The 24290-nt window shown below is 33.9% G+C and overlaps 1 protein-coding gene and 1 non-coding gene across 2 annotated transcripts; both read right to left on the reverse strand.

The window, feature by feature from the left end:
• Positions 1 to 20: 20 nt before the first annotated feature.
• LOC133310781 (L-ascorbate peroxidase 3-like) lies at positions 21 to 22509 on the reverse strand. The gene is made up of 10 exons (XM_061511770.1): positions 22364 to 22509; positions 22160 to 22284; positions 22006 to 22055; positions 21632 to 21697; positions 21482 to 21530; positions 20847 to 20929; positions 19863 to 19942; positions 19671 to 19773; positions 14548 to 14696; positions 21 to 189 (listed from the first exon to the last, which is right to left on the reverse strand). The coding sequence occupies exons 1-10, from the start codon at positions 22474 to 22476 to the stop codon at positions 21 to 23; spliced, it is 987 nt and encodes a 328-aa protein (XP_061367754.1). The 5' UTR covers positions 22477 to 22509.
• On the reverse strand, positions 131 to 204 carry TRNAI-AAU (transfer RNA isoleucine (anticodon AAU)). Its single transcript has one exon. It is a non-coding gene; the product is annotated as a tRNA-Ile (tRNA).
• Positions 22510 to 24290: the final 1781 nt, after the last annotated feature.

The following is a 24290-nucleotide window of genomic DNA, read 5'->3' on the forward strand; positions in this document are numbered from 1 at the left end:
CGATATTTTTTTTTTCAACGTTATCCAAATAAAAACTTCGCACCCCTGTAAGGGGATGCATTTTTTCGAAACCCTTTGTACATTCTTCTGTGATATTTATTATTTTTTTTCCAAAACGTATTTCCAAAGTTGGCCCATGCAGGTCTCGAACCTGCGACCTTCGCGTTATTAGCACGACGCTCTAACCAGCTGAGCTAATAGGCCAATTGCGAACGATACGTAATAAATATATAATATTTTAAGATGTTTCCTTTCGTTGATATTTTATACTTTCAACTTTCTTTATCATTAATCCCATCAATTCCCTGACATCGGCAATTTTCATTGGACCAATTAGTGTCTTCGGGTTATGCATATTCATTCGCTTTGACTGCTGCCGACTTATTGTCTCAACTTATTATTTCAATGTCTTGCTCACACTCTCTTTGCAACCTTTAATCTGACCTCATCTAATTATTTTAATGTGATTTCTCCTTCATCAGGTAATATTCAAATTTGATGGGTTATAGATATTGGTGCTACAGACCATATAACCCATCTCTCCTCACATTTTCATACCATTAATCAAATTGATCAAATCAATGAGTTTTTCCAATGTTAATATGGTATCAGAGCTCTGGTATTCATCTAGTTCATCTTTCTTCTTTCACTTTGTTTCTTGTTCGTTCTTTCTTCTTTCTGCATCATTCTACAGAAATGGCAAATCAAAATCCTCTTCCAGACCACCTTACAAATTCGGGGAATCCATGCTTTCTCCATCTGAGTGAAAATCCGCTCAATGGGAAAAATTATCACTCTTGGTCTCGGGCAATAAAGATGGGACTCCGCTCGAAGAACAAACTCTCCTTTGTAGATGGAACAATATAGATCTTTACTCTTGCTAATGCCATGTATAATGCATGGCAAAAGTGTAACATGATGATCCTTTCTTGGATTCATCGTTAAATAAATGACACTATTCTTCAATTGGTCCTATGGATCGAGAACGCTTTTGAGGTTTGGAATGATCTTCATCAGAGATTTTCGCAATCTGACGTTTTCGTATCTCTGATCTTCAAGAAGAAATCTACTGGATCCAGAAAGGAGAAAGAACGGTATAAGATTTCTATACTCATATCAAAGGTCTTTGGGATGAATTTGAAACTTTACAACCTCTCCTTACCATACCTGTGTTGTTCCATGTAATTGTGGAATAACCAATTGTGTCCGATAGGGAAGAGAAAATGATCGTACGATACGATTTCTTAGAGAACTGAACGATCAATTTTCAAACGTTCGTTCTCGTATCATGCTTACGAGGCAATTTCCTTTTGTTAATGAAATTTTCTCATTAGTAAGTCAACAAGAAAGGAAGCTGAATACTGAATCACAATTTGATTCGAGTGAGGAACACAAAGTTCTCACAAATAATGCAGCAATTCAACAAAGCTCCAACAATGGATTCACTGTGCGTGGTGGTAGGCAGCAGCTCCTTTCGTGGTCGAGGTCGAAATAATGGTGGTAGAGGACGTGGAAATAAATTGTGCACCCACTCTAAAAAGACTAACCACTCCAATCTTGGATACCAACAACAAACAATGAATGAGTCCAATGAAGTGCATGCCACCAATCCTACTCATACTCCCTCTGCAACCTTTAATACGACCTCATATAATTATTTCAATGTGATTTTTTCTTCATCGGGTAATATCTAAACTTGATGGCTTATAAATATTGGTGCAGACCATACAACTCATCTCTCCTCACATTTTCATACCATGTTAAGTGTTGAGAACCCTAACAGAGAACAGAGACACAAGGAACAGAATTTAAGAAATTCACAAGCACTTTATTAATCTCAATATCAATCTTCGATTACAGATGTCTGTTTTATAGGATGGCACCTCAACTAACAGAATGCACATTCCTAACCAATTGGCACATGGAAAGCTAACTAACTGCCACCTCCTATTACAATATCTCAGCTATTACTAAAATGCCCTTACTGATATACTAATATACAACTCACGGCTATTGATACACACAATTGCACATTTATACATTCACCACATAGTCCCTAGCCCACGCTGGAGCTCCCCTCTTTCTCTTGCTCGTAACATTGCCCCTGTCATCCAAATTAACCTTGTCCTCAAGGTTCAACTGGGGATAGTGCAGCTTAAGGTCAGCCTCATCCTCCCAAGATGAATCTTCTGGTAGAGCATGAGACCGTTGTATTAACCACTAAGAGCCAGTTTTATTCCTATCAGCTACCTGTCGAGACATCAAGGCTGCAATTGGTTCCTGTACAGGGCAGTTTCCATGATTTAACTCAGGTAAGGTTGGAATTAAATCATGATGATCACCCTTAAATGGCTTCAACACTGAAACATGAAAAAATGAGTGTATTTTACAACCCTCGGGTAGCTATAGTTGGTAAGCAACAGGTAGGGGTGTAAATGGGCTGGGCTGGGCTGGGCTTTGGCCATCCTGGCCCAAGCCTACGTCAAAAAAAATTTAGCCTATCTGGCCTATTAAAGGCTTTATTTGTAGGCCAAGCCCGGCCCATTTTCAAAAATAAGAAAGCCTGACATGGCCTACAGGCCTTGTAGGCCTCCCACTATATATACTAAGCAAAAAAAATAATTGTATAAAGCAAAGAAAGTTCCATTCATGCATGCACTAGTACTTCTCATAAGAAAAAAATGACAAACAAGAAAGAGTCAACATAATACCTCAGCTCTAGAATGTATATCATAGAGGAATAGAGTCAAAGAAATGGGAAAAATAAGAAAAATACAATTACTAGATGCTGAAATAAAGTCTACAAGAGAATGTCATTCATCTAAAAATCTTTAAACCACCATCAAGACAAGGGAAAGAAGAGTATTATTGAAAGATCTTCATCAGTAACATCATAATTCAGCAAGGTACTCATTGTTCCATGGTATTAAGTTGCAACAGCATGTAAAATTTGGAGACATTAGACAAGTTTTCCTTTCATAAAATAAAATAGCACAAAAAGTAAGAGATATTGGTATTTGGCACTTTGTGTCTTTGCCACATAAAATAAATATTATTTTATTATTTTATTTTAATAAATTAAATAGGCCAGCCTACAAGGCTGTAGGTCGGGCTTGACAAAATTGGCCTATGGCCTATTTATTAAAAAAGTTATTTTATAAGCCTAAGCCTACTCTACTTTTCTGAAAGGCTGGGCCTGGGCTGGGCTCAATGTAGGCCGGGCCGTAGGCTGGGCTGGGCAGCCTGGCCCATTTACACCCCTAGCAACAGGACTCGACTCGTATAATGGGAAAAAGGCCAAAATATCTTTTAGCCAACTTCTGATTGGACCTCCTTGCTGCTGTAAGCTGTCTGTAGGGTTGTAACTTCACAAGAACTAAATCCCTCACTGCTAAAGAAATATCCTTCCTATGTTTATCCGCTTGAATCTTCATTCTATTTTGAGCTCCTTGCAAATGATGCTTAAGTTGAGCAAGCAAGTCATTTCGATGGATTAGTGCTGTGTCCACAGCTTCTACTTGGACCAGCCCCTTAGGATAATAAGGAATTACGGTTGGCAATTTTCCATACAAAGCCTGAAAGGGACTCATACCAATTGAAGAATGGTGGGCTGTGTTATAGTGTAATTCAGCCCAACTCAAATAAAAAGACCACTTGTGATTCTCATGAAAGCAAAAGGCTCTAAGATATTGTTCCAAATACCTATTAGTCACTTCTGACTGCCCATCAGATTGGGGGTGATAGGTAGTGCTTGTATGCAACTTGGTTTCACTGAATTTGAACAACAAGGTCCAAAATTGGCTAAGGAAAACATTGTCTCTATCAGAGACAATAGTCTTCGAATACCCATGAAGTCTCACCACTAAATCACAAAATAAAGAAGCCATTTTAGCTGTTGTATAAGGGCTGACCAATGCACCAAAGTGTGCATATTTTGTAAGACGATCAACAACTACAAATATCACTGAAAAGCCTTGAGATAATGGCAAGCCTGTGATAAAATCCATGCTGAGATCTTCGAACACCCCTTCAGGAATTGGCAGGGGTTGCAATAATCCAAGAGGTGGTGTGGTGGCTGTTTTCACCATTTGACAAATTGAACAAGCTCTAATTAACTCAGTGACATCTTTTCGCATATGTGGCCAATAAAAGGAAGCGGATAGCCTTAATAGTGTACGGGTCACACCAACATGGCCACCAATTGGAATGGCATGTGCCTCCTGCAATAAAATCTGTCTCAAAACAGATTGTGAGCCTAGCATAAATCGGTGTTTATGATAGAGCACCCCCTCCTTGGCTGAAATATTAGGATCAACAGCTAAACCATTTTGCAACTTAGAATAGAGAGACAATAATTCTGGATCAGTGGCATTTTCTCCTTTAATTTGATCAATTATATCAAAAGTAACCTTTGAAAGTAATGTCATAACAGTACCTGATGTATCATCTTCATACATCCTAGATAAAGAATCTGCTACAACATTGGAGCTACAAGGTTTATATTCAATAATAAAATCATACCCCATCAATTTACATGCATACCTTTGCTGCTCCAAGGTTTGGACTGTTTGAGAGAGCAATTCCTTCAAGCTCCTATGGCCAGTCTTGATAACAAATTTCGAACCAAGCAAGTAGTGTCTCTATTTCTTAACAGCTTCAGTTACTGCAAACAGCTCCCTGACATAGGTGGATGCTACACGCATTCGAGGCCCCAATTTCTTACTAAAATAGGCTACAGGTCTGTTGTTTTGTAACAGGACAACTCCAATACCACCTGAAGATGCATCAGTCTCAATTACAAAAGGAAGAGAGAAGTCAGGAAGATTTAAGACAGGGATAAAGGACATAGTCTCCTTGAGCAATTTGAATGTTGTATCAACATCTTCATTCCATTTAAAACACTCACTCTTAAGCAAGTCAGTTAAAGGGGCTGCCAAAGTTGCATATTGGCGAATGAACTTTCTATAATAACCCGTAAGTCCAATGAACCCTCTCAATTGCTTCACATCTTTTGGTTGAGGCCATTCCATCATGGCCGAAATCTTCCTTGGATCTTCCTTGACACCATCACTCGAAACAAGATGACCCAAATACTCAATCTCAAGCAAAGCAAAGCCACATTTAGTAATCTTAACCTTGAACTGATTCTGTTTTAAGCATTCCAGAGCCAGTTTTAAATGGTTCAAGTGTTCCAAAAGAGAGGCACTATATACTAAGATGTCATCAAAGAAAACATGATGTATCTCCTCAAATAAGGTCGAAACATTTGATTCATTGCCGATTGGAAAGTTGAAGGAGTATTGGTTAAGCCAGATGGCATCACCAAAAATTCATAATGCCCTTCGTGGGTCCGGAAAGCAGTCTTGGGAGTGTCTTGAGGTAACAACTGTATTTGATGGTACCCACTCCTTAAATCTAATTTGGAAAACACAGTAGCCCCCTTCAATTCATCAAGGAGTTCGTCAATAGTGGGAATCGAAAACGATCCTTTATTGTTATTCTATTTAAGGCCCGGTAGTCAATGCACATCCTCCAAGAGTGATCTTGCTTCTTAACAAGCAGTACTGGTGAGGAAAAAGGACTTCTACTGACCTTAATGAAACCGGATGCAAGCAAATCTGCCACTTGCTTCTTAATTTCAGACTTTTGGTGATGAGCATATCTATAGGGTTTCACACTCACTGGTTCTGCCCCTGTTGCTAGATGGATAACATAATCATATTCCCTGGAAGGAGGTAGGCCCTGAGGTATCTGAAAAACATCTTGGTAATATAACAGAATTTCCCACACAACTGAGGGAATTTTCTCTCTAATTGCTAGCAATTCTGATTTACTGGTCTCTGTACTGGCTTCGGTATCACTAGTAGATAAGGACAAACATTCAGCAGCCAGTCCTTGCTTTATGCCGCCATCCCTTTTTAATAATACCCTCTGATGATTCCAATTAAACTCCATAGACAAATCTCCATAATCATGGATAACCCGTCCTAAAGAGCTCAACCACATAATGCCCAAAATAATTCCCAAACCGGTTAGATCAACTACCCATAAACCACAATAAACTCATAGCCTTGAATATTTAACACAACAGCTGAACATTTCCTCTCACAAGTTAAAAATTCCCCATTTCCCAAAAATATATGCATTCTAGGAATTCTTATCATAGGCAGTCCCAAACTAGCAGCTAACTCCTTCTGAACAAAGTTATGGGAGCTTCCAGAGTCTATGAGAATAGGAACTAACCTGCCACTCAATCGAATTTGAAATCGCAACGCTCTTGGATTCTGCTCACTTTCCAAAGAATGGAGTGCTGCATCCATGGGATCCTGGTGAAGTTGCTCAGGTTGCCAAACTATCTGTTCTTCCCCTTCCACCACTTCCTCTTCAGAATCTCCAAACATCAGCAACATTCTCCCTTTACATACATGCTTGGACTTCCATTTTTATCACAAGTGTAGCACAATCACAAGTCTCTTCTTTTTTGCAAGTAATCATGAGTCACCTTCTTGCTGGTTACAGTAGACGGAAAGGCAGGAAAACTTGATTTGGTGATTGGCACAGTAGACGGTAAAGCTGGAAAACTGGACTTGTGGGTTGGCACGAAGTTATTTACTGAGTTTGATGGTTCTACAATGTTCAGTGGCTTGGAAAAAAAATTTCCTGTTAGCAGAAGACAAGGACACACGTAATTCAGTGTAATAAGCCTCATACGTCAAAGCCAACTGCATTGCTTGGTGCAAAGAAGTTGGTGTATGCAATTGGATTGCTTTCCTCAAATCTGGTTGCAACCCCGAAACAAAAAAACTCATCAAGACTTCATTCGAAAATCCAGTCACCTGATTAATCAATGCCTCAAAGCTTCGAAAATATTCAGTAATAGCACCCTCTTGGGTTAATTTGGATAAAACCCCTCGAAGATCAGTGTATGTTGTGCCACCAAACCGTTGCTTCACGGCATGCTTTAGATCCTCCCAAGACTGGATCGTTCCTCCACTATACAACCATTGAAACCATGGGCCAGCCATTCCCTCCATCTTCATGCCCGCCAAACGCACCTTGAGAACATCGGGTATCTGCTGAAGCCCAAAGTAAAGCTCCGTTCGAAAAATCCAATTGATTGGATCTTTTCCATCAAAAGAGGGCAATTCTGTTTTAACCGATTTCATCACATTGCGTGAATCATTAGGGTCAAACCTGAATTGATGATGCCCTGACGATTCAGAATTGACAGTAGTGGGATTACTTTGCGGTGGAGCATTATCACCCATTCTATTCTCCACACCCACAATCGCTGCGTGGATTTGTTGAAGCTGGTTGGTGATATTCACAAACTGTGATTGATGGTCCACGAAACGCTGCTGCATCTCATCCAAGCTACGATCCACACGAGCTTGAAAAGAACCCAAATCCTCAGCTAGATCTTGGAGTCTCATCTTCGACGACGCGAGTCCAAAAGAGTGAAAGCACCAATGTTAAGGGTTGAGAACCCTAACAGAGAACAGAGACACAAGGAACAGAATTTAAGAAATTCACAAGCACTTTATTAATCTCAATATCAATCTTCGATTACAGATGTCTGTTTTATAGGATGGCACCTCAACTAACAGAATGCACATTCCTAACCAATTGGCACATGGAAAGCTAACTAACTGCCACCTCCTATTACAATATCTCAGCTATTACTAAAATGCCCTTACTGATATACTAATATACAACTCACGGCTATTGATACACACAATTGCACATTTATACATTCACCACATAGTCCCTAGCCCACGCTGGAGCTCCCCTCTTTCTCTTGCTCGTAACATACCATTAATCAAATCAATGAGTTTTCCCATTGTTAATACATTGTTAAGACTCTGAAAAATTACTTATGAGATAAAAAAAAATAGCTTTAATATTATAACTATGTGTTACCTGTAGTCCATAGTTATGTTTTCAAAGATAATTTTTTTTTTAATATTATAACTATGTACTACCTGTAATACATAGTTATAATTTTTTGACCGGACAAAAACATATATTCAGTCACATGACACCTAAATTTCCCATATATATATATGGTAAAATCATTTCTGCAGCCGCTTTACGTATAACAACGACAGGTGTATGGTTATGATTTCTCGCATTTAATGCTTTCACGTATATATATGGTAAGTATTTGATTGCTGCACATACAGCATCTGCAGAAATGTAAACCATATATATAGAGAGATAGGATCCTTTGACACCTCATCTAAGAGCCATTGGAACAAAAAACATCAATGGTGTCACATGCTTACAAATCAAAGCCGTTGATCTTTTTTGATCCAATGGCTCTTAGATGAGGTGTCAAATTTTAAATTTAACACTGGTGTCAAAGGATCCTACCTCATATATATATATATATATATATATATATATATATATATATATATATATATATAGGGATAAACATTTCTGCAGTCACTTTAGATAAGCTTATCTACAGCTACCCTTTATAACTATGTTCTCTCGGGAGAATATAGTTATAACATTAAAAGATACTTTTTCTCTCTCTTCATTTACTTTTCAGAACCTCTGCTGACGTGGAGAAAGAGAAAAAAACAAATTTAATATTATAACTATGTTCTCCCGAGAGAACATAATTATAAATGGGTAGATGTAGATAAGTTTATCTAAAGTCACTGCAGAATATATATATATATATATATATATATATATATATATATATATATATATATATAGAGAGAGAGAGAGAGAAAAGGAAGAATTTTTCGTACAACAATTGTTGTTGACATGTAAATAGATCTTGAACATTATAATAATAATAATTTCCGCCATTGGTTTTTCATATCTGTTCAAGCAAGTAACCCACGATTAGGGGTGTGCAAAAAAACTGGTTCACTTGCCCTGCCCTTGATCCGACCTTGACCCGACCCATAAATACCCATATTTTTTGAACGGTGTAAATACTGACCCACTTTTATTTGGGTCAGTTTTAGACCTGACTCGTTTTAATATTGACCCACTGACCCAAAACTTGACCCATACCCATTATGTGAAAAAAAATCACAATTACATTAAAAAAAAGTTTTAACGTAAAACAATTAAGTCAAAAATTTTTATGGAAAATATTTTCATAAAAATTTTCGCAAAAATTTTTGATGAAAAATATTTTCATCAAAATTTGTGACTAAAAACATATCGGTAAAAAAAATTGACGGAATATTTTTTTTGTCAAATTTTTTTACGGAATCTAAATTTCGTCAAAATATTTCACAAAAAAATATATTTATAAAAACTTTCGACGAAACACATTTTCATCAAAATTCTTTACAGATTTCAAATTTCGGCGAAAGTTTTCGACAGAAACATTTTCGTTAAACTTTTTGACAAAAAAAATTTTCGTCGAAATTTTTAGCGAAACACATTTCTATCAAAAATTTTCGACTAAATATTTTCGTCAAGTTTTTTGATAAAGAATATATCCATCAAAATTTTCAACGGAACACATTTCTGTAAAAAAAATTCGTAAAATTTTTTGACAAAAATATTTCGATAAGAAATTTTGACAGAAAAAATATTTTGTCTAAATTCTTTAGAGAATCTAAATTTCGTCGAAAGTTTCAAATGAAACATTTTCATCAAAACAATTTCCATTGAAAATTTCGACGAAACACATCTCCATCAAAAAATTCTGACGGCAAAAAAATTCATTAAAATTCTTTTCAGATTTCAAATTTCGGCGAAAGTTTTCGACAGAAATATTTTCGTCATCAAAAAATTTTGACGGCAAAAAAATTCATCAAAATTCTTTACAGATTTCAAATTTCCGTGAAAGTTTTCGACGGAAAAATTTTTGTTACATTTTTTAACAAAAAAAATTTTTGTCGAAATTTTTAGCGAAACACATTTCCATCGAAAATTTTTAACTAAATATTTTCGTCAAATTTTTTGATAAAAAATTTCCATCAAAATTTTCAATGAAACACATTTCTATAAAAAAATTCCGTAAACTTTTTTGACAAAAAAAACATTTTGACAAAAAAAATATTCTGTCAAAATTCTTTAGAGAATCTAAATTTCGTCGAAAGTTTCAAATGAAACATTTCCCTCGAAAAAATTTTCGTCAAAATTTTCGTCAGAACACATTCCCATCTAAATTTTGAACGAAAAACATTCCGTCAAATTTTTTGACAAAATTCTTTTTTTGTTTAAAACATTTTATGGAAGAAATCATTTTCGTCAAAACTGTTGACGGAAACTACATTTCAATAGAAATTTTTTTTTTTTGTAAAAATTTCGACGAAAAAATAATTTTGTGACGAAATTTTCATCTTTTGCAACGTAAAAATTTTGTGAGAAAACCAAGTCAAAAATGGGTCAGGTCAGATTTGACCCAGTTCAGAAACCAAGTCAGACCCATTTCAGAAACTAAGTCAGGTCAGATCCAAACTGGTTCTGAACTAGTTCAACAAAATCCAATCCAAGTCAGACCTGACTTGGATCAAATTAAAGCGGGTCGGGTCAAAATACTTGACCTATAAAAACCAACTTGGGTCGAGTCGGACAAAAACCTGACCTGACCTGACCCATGCACAGCCCTACCCACGATCATCGCAGTTGAGGCAATAACTAATCCTGTAAGTACCTGGGTCAAACGATTCTTAACATTGAAGCCTAACTCTGAGAGTTTCTTGTGTGAGGTTGCATAATCTGTGAAAAATGCATACCCATCCTAGTTCAATTGAAAATTATTAGTGTAAACAAAAAATTAAAATCAAAGGACGTCTTTATGTCACAAATCAAATTTTCACATAAATTATTTAAATTTGAATACTTTTAACAAATACCCATAAAATGTAAATAAAAAGATTAAATTTGTTTGATTACTTTATTTTGAAATTTAAAAAACTAGCAGATTTAAACTACCAAAAAAAGACTAACAGATTTTTTCTGAAAATAAAAAGTTGAAAGAAATTAATTGTTTCTTGAAAAAAAAAAACCAATCACGCGCAAAATAAAATGTTCCTCAATAGTGTTGTTATATTTATATGAAAAGAGAAAGTGTTTGGGTGTTTGAGCACTCATATAAATTATAATACATATTCTTTGTATCAAAAATAAAGAAATGAATAATTTAAATGAAACTATTTTTTAATTTTTAAGTTTTAATGAATGTATTCCGGATAGAAATAATTTTTCAACTAGTTGTTAGTACAGTAGTGAAAACTTATCCAAGAGTGAGAGCTACAATATATTGTCAGTGATACGGTGACTGGAAGACCGCTTTTAGATGCGACTCTGATGAAGCCGTGTCTTCCTACCTAATACCATCAAACGTGGTATGTTTCTAACCGTGCCTTTGCTACACTGATTTAAGGTAGTGTTTGGTTGGGGAGTTGTGAATATTTTTCCAGCAAAATGCATGTGGGAGTTCCATTTCTCCACGTTTGATAGAAGTTTTCATCACTTTTGCCCATCAATGTCAGTTTCCTATCAATTGAAAATTGCATGTAAAAATTGTAATAAAACACTGTTACGATTCCCTCTGCCAACGTAACATTCTTACAAAACCCGGATAAATGAAAAAAAGGGATGAAAATAATGGCAAGTTTATCCCTCTTCTTATAAATCTTACCTAATTTGCCTAGTAAAGTTTTTTCCAAACAAATTTTTTTACATTTTCCTATCAAACTCACTTTCCAACCATTTTTCTATTAATTACATTTTCCTAGTATTCAAAAAATTTCTCCTCAACCAAACACTCCCTAAAGGCATTTGACTGACAATAATACAACACTAATAAGAGGTGCATCTTAATGCAGTGACTTCTATACGGCGTTGTTCTGCATTAGTTTGATAATTAATTTGATTGGGAACTTAATTTGGTCAAACTTTTTAAAAATGGGATTAGTACGGTCAAAAAGTCTTGATGCTTAAAGCAGAGATTGCATTTTTGTTTGGTTAGGAGTGGGGAAAGCTACATTGAAGCATGCATCAGCCGTGGAAGCCCTCTTGTGCTACAGGCATAGGTGAACCTACATAGGGGTTAGGGTGGGCCCCTGTCCCCCTAAAATCTAGGGGGGAAATCATTTGATCTTATGTTACATTTGACAAAGGTATGATACCACATTCTCATTTAATAGTGTTAATTAATTTCTCATTAGCAACAATAGCACTTACTTTTTTTTAGTATTACCATGGAGGTATCTCCATTCAACTCCCTCCAGCCCACCTTAAGCTAGCTTCTCATTGGTGCAGCGGGTGCATTGGACAGTTGTCGCCGAAGAGAGGATGGGACTAATCCCCAATCGAGGCTTAGAGTGCAAGGGTATCACCTTTGACCCAAAGAGCATCTTCCAAGGATCAAATACACGACCCGATCCTTGGGGCACAATTCACTACCGAATGTGCTCGCCCCTGGAGTTATAGCACTTACTTTTAAGGCAGCTGAAAAGATCTTGTGCCTTGATAGCAAATTTTTTTTTGGTGTTCCAGGCCTCATGTGGTCCTTCTATTCAGGGGGTAACACTTGGATAATTTTTTTCATTTTTCCTCTCTCCTCAAAATTTGTTTGATTTTGATTGGTCCGGACTACTAAATCAATAGTGGTCCGGAACCACCAAAATTCTTCTCCTTGATAGCCAACCCAGTATTCCCCAGTCTTAACTCTTATCCAGTGTTTTAAAACCCTGCCCCGCCCCGGGATCGACCCCGCCAAGTAATTGATCTCCTCTCTGAAGGTTAGGGTCAGTAGTTAGACCCTACATGCACATTGACCCCTCTGACCCCCGAAACCCCCCGGCTGAACCTGTGACTCCTGGATTAGAGGGGTCAAAGGGGGTCACTTCATTTAAAAAAAATTTACACACGAAAAGATATCGTTTGTTGTGTAAACCAAAAAAATAAAAGCTTGTTGCTGCCTAGACCTAGAACTAGATCTAAAATCTAAATTGTTCTTTTTCTTCTTCTCTTTCGATCTTCTTTCCTAACTATGGCGGAATATTTTCGCGATGTCAATGAACAAGATGTACTTCTATTTATCGACAATATCTTTCGCTTCGTCCAAGTAGGATCCGAAGTATCCGCCTTATTGGGTCGCATGCCTTCCGCTGTGGGTTATCAACCCACCCCTAGACCCAGACCCAATCTCCCTAATCTGGTGATCTCTTCCGCCGTAGGGGTAATTCCTCTTCAGACTTCTCTCTCCCTCTCCTCTGCCGTGCTGGTTGTTCTCTCTCCACCATTGATTTGTCACGTCGTCACCTCTCCTCCGTCGTTCTTGTAAAGAACCACTTCAACAAAAAACCTTAATGTATTGAGTGAAGGCCTTTTTATGGTTATATATTATTCTCTAATACACCCCCCCATGCAAGAGCTTTTTGGCTTGAAGCGTGAATATTGTATAAGCCCAATTTTTTTTTTGTTTACCTTATGCTTATTTTAATTCCATAAGTGGGGGCGGTGATGATCCAACTTGTGACCTTGTGGTTACTGAAGCTTTGATACCATGTAAAGAACCAATTAACCCAAAACCTTAAAGTATTAGGTGATGGCCTTTTTAATGGTTTATATTATTTTCTAATACCCCCAACTCAATACCTTAAGGTTTTGGGTTGAAGTGGTTCTTTACATGGTATCAGTCAGAGCTTCATTGACTACAAGGTTACGAGTTCAATCCTCACCGTCCCCAACTTGTGGAATTAAAATAAGTATAAGGTAAAAAAAAAAAAAATGTAGGCCTATACAATATCCATGTTTCAAGCCCAAAGGGCTCTTACGTGAGGGGATGTGTTAGAGAATAATATAAATAATTAAAAAGGCTTTCACTCAACGCCTTAAGGTTTCGGCTTGAAATGGTTCTTTACAGTTTTTTCTTGGGTAAGGGATCCCCTTTCACATGCTACTTTAGGTGCGTGAGAAGGACTAGGAGGGACAGAGTTTGATTATATAACTTTTCATTAACTCCATTGGAATATGTTTTTATAGTCTGATACTTTGATTAGCTTATGTAATATTGACTTGCGAATGTAATTGATTAAATTTTGTTAAATATATTTTGAATCTTTGATTATTGGTAGTTTGATTTTTTTGAATTTTTAACATAGGATATATATTTATACTTTTTTTAACGTATAAAACTGGATCAGCGAAATAATCTCGTGACCCTAATCTCTATCGAGTCGATAGTCGGACCGAATTTTTAAAATTGCTCTTATCCATGCTTTCCAACTTTTCATGGTCCAGTTTAACGCCGCAAAGTTGCAAGCTTTATCTAGGCTAGCTGTTATCCAAACCCGTTAAACTATTGTTCTTCCGCATACTATTATCCACGACTCGGTATATAAAGCCACTACCACTAGGAGTGGGACTTGGGTAGTTTTATAGGTTAAAACTTCAGTATCAATATTATATCCATGCATAGCTATATAGATCTATTAATATTATTGCAGAAGGAATAATTTTTTGCACAATAGTTGGTATTGTTGACATGAAATTACATCTAGAACATTATAATAATATTATTAATAATCTCCTCCTTTGGTTTTTCATTTCCGTTCAAGCAAGTAACCCAGGATCACCGCAGTTGAGGCAATAGCGAATCCTATAAGCACCTGGGCCAACATGGAACGATTCTTGACATTAAAGCCTAGCTCTGAGAGTTTCTTGTGTGAGGTTGCATAATCTGTGAAAAATGCATCCTCGTCCTAGTACAATTGAAAATTATTAGTGGACCTAAAATCACATTAATTATTTTAATGAACAAAAAATAGTTAGAGTAATAATGTGTCTCCAATTTATTATGCATTAAGGATTAATGTCAAACAACAATTAAATGCAAGAAAAGAATTCTAATAATTAAAAGATGAATTTAAAATCAATAATAAAAACTGCAGCTAGGTCTACTTCACCTCTGATCCCCTTTTATGATTTAATTAAATTCAATAATTCTTTATCACATTTGTTTCAAACAATTCACCATCTAAGAATTAATTAGTCAAATCACAATGTCTTAGTTCTTTAACTCTTTAACCCAATCAGAATCTTAATGTCTTAGAAATTCCTTTGATTAAGCCTTACTTGCAATGAATTATAAAAGTTTGCAATTCCTACCAGCCTATGTCTATATCAAGTAAGAATCAATGTTTATCCCTGTCTAGGTTAAGATCTCAATATGTCTATTGCGAATTCTTACCCTCTTTATTCCTATATGGTTGGCCAGATCATACAAGAATTTAAACAAGCAATTCAAGATAAACACAAATAATTAGAGATAATTTATTGATGAAAAAAATTAAACCAAATAAAAGATTCACGTCGGATCCATATTTCTAACTACAAAGAAAATTAGCCAGATATATCTCGCTTAAACAAAATAAAAAAGTAAAAGAAAATAGAAGAAGTCACGGAGTGAGTGTTGGTTGATCTCCACAATAACGCTCTATTATTTTTCTCAAACCAAATTTGATTTGTCCAACCTAAGTAAAAATAATGAACTAGTGCTTGAAACACTAATTTTTGTGGGAACGATACTCTACTCACTTTTTTATTACTTGTACAACCGGTATGCTTACCGTGATCATAACAACTAATAATCAGTGGTGTACCACATCCACGCCAGCAAGTGTCTTGGCACCTGCTTGTTTTAATTTTTATTTATTTATTATATATATTACATAATTAATTATAATTAACCAATGTTAAAATTATAATTTGGTACCACCTATGTAATACCCTATATTTTCTTTTAATAAAATAATAATAATAAATATTTTTGGATAATAATGATATTTAGTATTTTTGTAATTAATAATATTGGTATTTAGTATTTTTAATTAATGAGTTAATAATTGTTAAAATAATAAGAGGTAAGATAATAATAGTAATATTATTTGATTTATGTGATAATATATATATATATATATATATATATATATATATATATTAGATGATAAATTATGATTAATTGATTTATTAATTGATTGATGATTTATGTATTTATGTTTGATTAGTAATGATTGATTAGTAAATTGTTTAGATATGATGAGTCAACAAACATATATTGTTTAGATATGATGAGTCAATAAACATAAATTGTTTAGATATGATGAATCAACAAACATATATTGTTTAGATATGATGAGTCAGCATTGAGTCAGTAATGTATAAGCCCTAAACTTCAACTATAAATAGAGACATAGCTTAACCAAACCAATTCACTCTCCTCTACTACTCTCTCTCTCTTCTCACTCCAAAAAGCTTAGTTTAATTATTTTCAATCTTTATATTTTTTTTATCAACCGGTTCTCTACCCCAAATTACTCTTCTCTTCTAGAAGTTAGCGCGGAGACCAGGTAATCCTAATCTCTAGGTGGTTGTAGATTCGTTGTGTATGAAATTTTTATTGTGTGTAATCCTAATCTTTAGGTAGTTATATGTTTGATATGTGTAATCCTAATCCTTAGGTTATAATTTTGTTTGAAGTTTATTAATAGTAATCCTTATCCCTAGAGAGTCATGGATTATATTGATATGAATCTCGGTATATGTAATCCTATTCGTAGGTTATTTCTTTTATATAAAACTTGGATGTAATCTGAATCCTTAGGTGTTTAGGTTATCTCTATTATATGAAATTTGGGCATAATCCTTATATGTAATCCGTAGATGTTCTTAATAGTTTGGTATGAACATTTCTATATATATAGGTATTTGTTTTTTTTAAATTTAAATTACTACATATGATAATTAGAATATTTGTGGAAAATTTTTATTATTTCAGAAATTATGATTATGTGCAATATATGATATAAACTTTTAATTCATGTGCAATATATGGATCTTATTGAATAATTATGAAAATTATGGAATTATACTACTCTTTAAGAAAAACTTTCCAAATATGTGTTTTAATGATTGAATTTAAATATTTATATTATTAATAACTATGATAATTGATGTGATGGGATTATTTGAATGACGATGATTGGATTTAGATTTTTCTATGATGAATGTTGAAGATTTAAATTATTATATCCTTGAATAAATTGGAAAGTTATGATGAGGATCAGATTTGGATTTTACTGTGATGAATGTTGAAGATTTGAATTATCATATCCTTGAATAAATTGGAAAGTTATGATAATGATCAGATTTGGATTTTACTGTGATGACTGTTGAAGATTTGAATTATCATATCCTTGAATAAATTGGAAAGTTATTATGATGATCAGATTTGGATTTTACTATGATAGATGTTGAAGATTTGAATTGTTATATAAATTCGAGAATTTATGATAATAGTTGTTTGAATTATGATACTTTGGAAAATTATAATGCCCTTGAGTAACTCATTTAGAGATGATAATACTTAAAGAATAAATAATTATGATTGAATATTTCCTGATTGTGTGTGTTTGTAATAAATTAATGGTGGGAGGATAGCTTTGGGATGGTACCTCCCAAGGTGATGAACACAACTTTTGGGCTTTATGCCTCCGATGTGAAACTGATGTGAAAAAGATTATATCCGTTCTTTCCAAAGTGGTGTCTGGCATGGTTTCCTGGGATACTAGTAGCAACTTTGGGAAGAGGTGTGCACACTAGGAAGATGTGAATTGATTATGGCCAATTTTGATTATACGTGGCTGGTAACAGTGGTTTTTTCCCGGGTCACGGGGTAGACTGGCAGGGTTTCCCGGGTCTACCATGGTTCTCTTCCCACTAAATATAATGAACTTAAACATTATTAATAATGAAATTTGTTATTTGATTTGATTATGAAGAATGTCATTGAGTTGTGAATATTATCATATTATGACTAATGTTGTGCTAAATATATTAGTTGATAATTACCAAATACATTAAATGAACTTAATAAAGATAAATATTATATTATGGAATTTTGATTATTATATTGATATTTGATTTGATTAATGTGGAATTGATTTGAACACTATTTGACATTTGATTTAATTTGTTATTACTCACATTAATTGTATTTTGATTAGGATTACCAGCTTTGCTGACTTTTGTGTTTGTTTGACTGTAATGATCCTGCGGCTGCGGGGGAGCAGATTTTCAGTGAAGCATGTTGCAAAGGATGGGGCTAGCTGTGGACAGTGAGGATCACGACTCGAGTATTTCAAGCTAGTTTCTAAGTTTAGAAATTTATAAGATTTAAATAAATGCATAAGACATATTTCCTTTATTTAAACTTTAGTCTTTGGTTTTATTTTAATGTAATAAATTTAGCCTTGCGCCTGTTCATTGTACAGGTGCGGCGGTAACATTCCCCAAATTAGATTTTGATTAGCTTCCGCAATATTTCTATTATTATAATTGTGAAAAAAAATGAATTTTGACAATTTATTTATTATAAGATTGTTTCATAAATTGTTAGAAATTTGGGGTGTTACAACCTAAATATAAAATCAAATACTCAATACAAAGTAACAACAAACCATCTAAATGCAAACAAATAATAAGGAATGTGTACAATATGATTATTTTTGTGTTTCACCTTCTTCTTTTTATCTTGTGTATTTTTATTTTTATTTTTGCTTTATTCTAATCAATTATGTTATTTATTCTTATTCCTATTATTTTAAAAAATAAAGACTTCTAAACTTAATCACAACAATGATTAGTTGATCTATTTCAAAATTTGGGCCCAACAAAATCAAATAAATCCATTTAAAAGTAGGAAAAAAGGTTTGTCCTTTTAAAGGACACAAGCTTGTGGAGAGAGAAAAAATTGCTTTTAGTTTATTCTTTATCCTTTTAGTTTTTAACACCATATGTTACCGGTAAGACATAGTTATAATATAAAAAATTGTTTTTTTTTTCTCTTTCTTCATTCACTTTAGCTGACGTGGAGATAGAAAAAAATAACTTTTTATGATATAAATATGTCTTAGCGGTAAGATATAGTGTTAAAAATTAAAAGAACATTGTTATCAAAAAAAAAAAAAAATTAAAAGAACATAAATTGTGTCCTTTAAAAGGACACATTTAACCCTTGAAAACAAAAATCATAAAACTAAATGAATAACAGGTCTATAGTTATGGAATATGAAGGTCCATTGAACTATTGTGTTTTGGGTTATTGCACACACAAAGAATAGTCAAAAACCTAATTCCTAAATGTGAGAACTTTTTGTTGTGCTTATTGTTGTTGCAAACAAGGGCGATGTTCTCTAACGTGAGATATTGAAAATTTAAGGAATAGAGATAATGAAAGGGTCGACAAAAGACAATGCTTATTATACATATAATTATTATATTTGTGTATTTTCATATCATTAGGACAATGTTTGGTTCATTGCTTATTATGTTGTGGAAGGAAAGTGAAATTTTTATGTTTGAAATACTCACCGAAAAGGTTAATGCAATTTTATATATTTGTTTTGATATATAATCAATGTCAATTGTTCATTTGAATTTTCAATGTTATATGACATTATTTATTACATAATTTAGATAATATGCTAGAATTCATAGTAAATTTTTTTCTAATAAATTTGTGTAATTACAATAAATATTTTGATAATTTGATGTCAAATTTTTTGACGCCACTTAAATTTTTAGGCCGGGTCTGCCATTGATAATAATATATATATATATATATACATATATATATATATATATATATTTCTAAGTTCTAACTTTTTGGCCAATACCTTTGCATACAGTTCAACATACGTGTGGAACTCAGGATCCTCGACTAGAGCCTTGTCTGTGGGAAGCTTCAATAAGTCCTTTGATTCCGCATTCAATAGTTCCCTGTTTAGTAATGCTATATGTGAAACTTCAATTTTTAATTATACATTTTGTGAATAAACAAAAGCTTGTAATATAATTAAACATCTTACACAAAATAGGAGTTATCAAACTTCAAAGGGTCCTTTGTCCATTGACCTTCAAAGTCTGAACGTTCTTTATGTGCCTTACCCTTATCAATTAAAATGAATAATAATGAGATTAAATGTTTTCTTCAATATATATATATATATATATATATATATATATATATATATATATATATATATATATATATGAGGCAGGATCCTTTGACACCGGTGTCAAAGAAAAAGTTTGACACCTCATCTGAGAGCCGTTAGATTAAAAAAAATCAATGGTGTCACATGCTTACAAATCAAAATCGTTGATTTTTTTTAATCTAACGGCTCTCAGATGAGGTGTCAAACTTTTTTTTTGACACCGGTGTCAAAGGATCCTGTCTATATATATATATATATATGGGGCAGGTTATATTTACAAACTTTTTTGTTTACAAACGCTTACAAACTACGCTATCTTCTGCCGGGAGAACACTGATTAGGAGAACATAGCGTAATTTGTAAAAATTTGTAAACGGATCATTCTCATATATATATATATATATATATATATATATATATATATATATGTAGGATCCTTTGACACCGGTGTCAAATTTCAATTTTGACACCAGTGTCAAATTTCAATTTTGACACCTCATCTGAGAGCCGTTAGATCAAAAAAGATCAACGACTTTGATTTGCAAGCATGTGACACCATTGATCTAACGGCTCTCAGATGAGGTGTTAAAATTGAAATTTGACACCGGTGTCAAATTTGAAGTTTGACACCTCATCTGAGAGCCGTTAGATCAGAAAAGATCAACGACTCTGATTTGTAAGCATGTGATACCATCGATATTTTTCGATCTAACGACTCTAAGATGAGGTGTCAAACTTCAAATTTGACACCGGTGTCAAAGGATCCTACCTCTATATATATCTATATATATAGATATATATATATATATATATATATATATATAAAGCGACTCTTGGGTGTTATATCGTTCTTACCAAAGTGTGGCCACCAGATAGAGCCACGATGTCTCTATCACCCAGACCCATACGATTAAAAACATCCCTTAAATGCGATGCACCTGAAATTTTTCCATATGAATGAATTTTTCTAATAACTATACTTAAGTCAACATCACTAATACTTTGGATACGGTCAGAAAGTAATATCCTATGGCTAAAAGAACAGAGGAACACAAACAAATAGATGGGCAAAACCATTGTCACTAATCTTAAGATCTATACCAAAAATTTTTCTATGAAGCAGTTGATAAATGTTTAATAAGTTGTGGTGTATAATAAAATGAGAGACAAAATCTCACAAAAGTAAAATGAAACATTCAGGTTTTCCCAAAAAAGACTTTTAAAATATACATTAGACAAAAGAAATTCTACAAGAATGTGCCTCCTATGATGACAAGACAAACTCAACCTATTGGCTATTTTATTTTCCATTTGCATTATACCTAGTCAGACTTGTACTTAACAACGTTTAAGGTAATGAAATGACAAGTTATAAGGAGATGGGAAATCAATTGTTGTAAAATGGTAACATTGACAGCAAAGCCAACTTAAGGAACAGATCCCAAAATGGTAGAAAACAAGAGGCACAACAACCAACATGATTTTATAACCTTGTTTGGCATCTGGAAGACGCCCTTCTTCTGGAGATTCCAATGAATCCTAATAAAGAAAATAGTAGAATATATAAAGAGCTACATATTGAAACCCTAACCCATTAATTAATTATGAGACTAAACAAAAACTTCTGCATGATCACATACCTTTCTCCCGGGAATAAAATCAATTGTTGGACCCCCAGTGACCTCTACTGCAACAACACCAGCTAGCTGAAATACAAAAGTTAATCTATATATGACTCCACATATATATATATAGAGAGAGGTATGATGTTTTGATATCGGTGTCAAATTTTAAATTTGACATCTCATCTTATAGCCGTTAAATAAAAAAAATCAACAAATCTGATTTGTAAGCATGTGACTCCATTAATTTTTTTGATCTAACAGCTATAAGATGAGATGTCAAATTTGAAATTTGATAACGGTATCAAAGGATCCTACCTCGTATATATATATTTATTAAACCCCCCTCTAATTTCTTAATCACAACTATTACATGCCAAAACTAAAATAACCTGGTAAAGGTCTGCATATGAAACTTTTGGATGTTTGTTCTTCACTTCCTCTATTCTCAAAAGAAACCAAAAACATTGAGGATTAAGCAGAGAGATAGAAGAAGAAGAAGAAGAAAAAAAGCATTTCAGTGAAAAGAAGTAAAAGAAAGCTCACCACAGAATTCAATAGCTGTTTTCAACCCCTTGTTTGCAGTGTGATTCAATTCTTGTTCACTCCTAATAGAACCATTGGGGCCTCCTGTTCTGGTTTTAACATCGTAGGTACCAGCATCGTGCCACCTACAAACATATATAAATTATGTTAATTACTAAAAGTTTATGATACATAATATTCTAAATGAAAACAGTTGCAACGTACGCTAATCGAAGCATGAGAGGAGCGCAGTTTCTGTTTGAGATAAGAGCGCGAAGGTCACGACGAGCCTTCTCTATTTCCTTGAGATACATAGAGTCAACTACAGGTTTCGCCATTGTCAAAGTTTATTTGCAGTTTCAACGATTTGATATGAAAGGAGGAAGTGCAAAGAGGCTTTTGCGTGTGAAGTGTTTATAAAGCGAGAGAGGACATAATGAACAAGGTATGCTGATGCTGATGCTGATGCTGATGCTGGCATGCAAGTAAAGGATTTCTTTCCTTTTGATTGCTTTGCTGCAACCAGAGGAAAAGGAAATCGTATTTTTGTGTGTTTTTCTTCACAAGGAGAAGATTCGGTTCAAACATCACATGCCTTCTTCATTTTTGTACCCAATTCGTTTTAAATAAAAATTAATCAATGAAATTAATTTCATTAATGTAAAACTTAAATGTTGCTTTCTTATAAATCACTCTTCCCATGTTAATGATAGGATAAACAGCCACCCTATAAAATAGAGGCCTAAATTCTAACACAATGATTATGATACAATTATTAGCAAAAAGTTAGCTAGTTAAGTTTATAAAGAGTAACATACCATTTATCACAACAAAATTTATAATACAGGGATGGTCAAAGGAAATATTTTTAAAAATAATAATTACTTACACTTAATCTTTTAAAATTCAGCTCGATTATTGACTTGATTAAAGTATTGGATCATTAGTTCAATCGATATCATTAGTTCAACCGATTTAATTAAATTTATATTATAAAATGTATTTTTACTAACAAGATTATTTCAATCTATCCAAATCAAATACATACATATGTTCCTGAAAAGGGACATTTTTTAATTTTTAATTTTTTTGGTACGTTGGCATTTTTTTTCTTTAATATAAAATTGTCTTTTTTTTTTGGAAATTATATAAAATTGTCTTTTGTTATTGAATAACCAGCAAAGCATAAGAGAGATGTGCGATAGCCCACGTCCCTATGTAACGCCACTTGGCACAGAAATCCATCTTTGGCAACGCCATTTCGAAGCACACTCAACACCAAATCAAAATTAAAATTGAGAGTTCAGTGAGTGACTCTCATGCGTTTCTTAATTTTTATTTAGAGAAAGTTATACCCTTTAATCAAAAGACAATATTTTGAAACAATTCCCATGCCATGCCACGGGTGAGAATAGCGAGATGGGGCTTTATGTCCGGATCAAATTACCAAAATGCCCTTTTGATTCAAATCCACTATTCTAAAATTCTTTGGAAGATAGCCCCATCCGTGCATCTGATCTGGCACTGGCAAATCTGTTTTGGGCTTTTGGCCTTTGGGGATATTATGCATCATGCATGTTCCTTCACGTTATGTAAAGAGAATTTGACCATTTTATAATTACCCCAAACCCAGAGTAAAATTACACTAGAGGGCTTGTAGGGGTACTTTTGACAAGTTAAATCCAAATACATGGAATAAAATAACTCTTTGCATTGTAGGCTCTCTGCCCAAAGCTTACTTGTTTGTCTTGTACCTTCTCAAAACAAGTACCAACATTGATTTCTCTTTCTCCATTGTTGCTCCAACATTAAGAGAGAGAGTCCCAAGCATAACATAACTATCCTGATTCCTAAACTGCATTTTCATTCTGGGTGAGAGTGGAGTTTCGGATTCAACCAGAAAACATAAATACATGTCTTGAGAGGGAATGGCTTAGTAGTTAAAGTGAAGGTATTTAGACCCAAAAGAAAGCTACTTTATCACTTGACAACCAAAGCCAGAGTTCGAGGCATTAAAATAGGAAACTTTATGCAGAAGAAGCACCATCCATCCTCACTGATTCACGTTTTTATGGAGTTTGCCAAAGAGGGGACCATTTTTTTAGCATAGTAACAAAAACAAACACAAACACAAACACAGACCAAAAAAAAA

This window comes from Gastrolobium bilobum, unplaced genomic scaffold (assembly GCF_033153095.1).
Source record: "Gastrolobium bilobum isolate Gb01-03AN ecotype WA unplaced genomic scaffold, APGP_CSIRO_Gbil_v1 utg10606, whole genome shotgun sequence".
Lineage (NCBI taxonomy): Eukaryota > Viridiplantae > Streptophyta > Magnoliopsida > Fabales > Fabaceae > Gastrolobium > Gastrolobium bilobum.

Coding starts and splice junctions, on each gene's coding strand:
- LOC133310781 (XM_061511770.1), bottom strand. CDS start 22,476: ATGGCGAAACCTGTAGTTGACTCTATGTATCTCAAGGAAATAGAGAAG. Junction 19,943..20,846: donor TATCTGGTGGCCACACTTTG/GTAAGAACGATA, acceptor TTAATTGATAAG/GGTAAGGCACATAAAGAACG. Junction 14,697..19,670: donor ATGTTGAACTGTATGCAAAG/GTATTGGCCAAA, acceptor CAATTGTACTAG/GACGAGGATGCATTTTTCAC.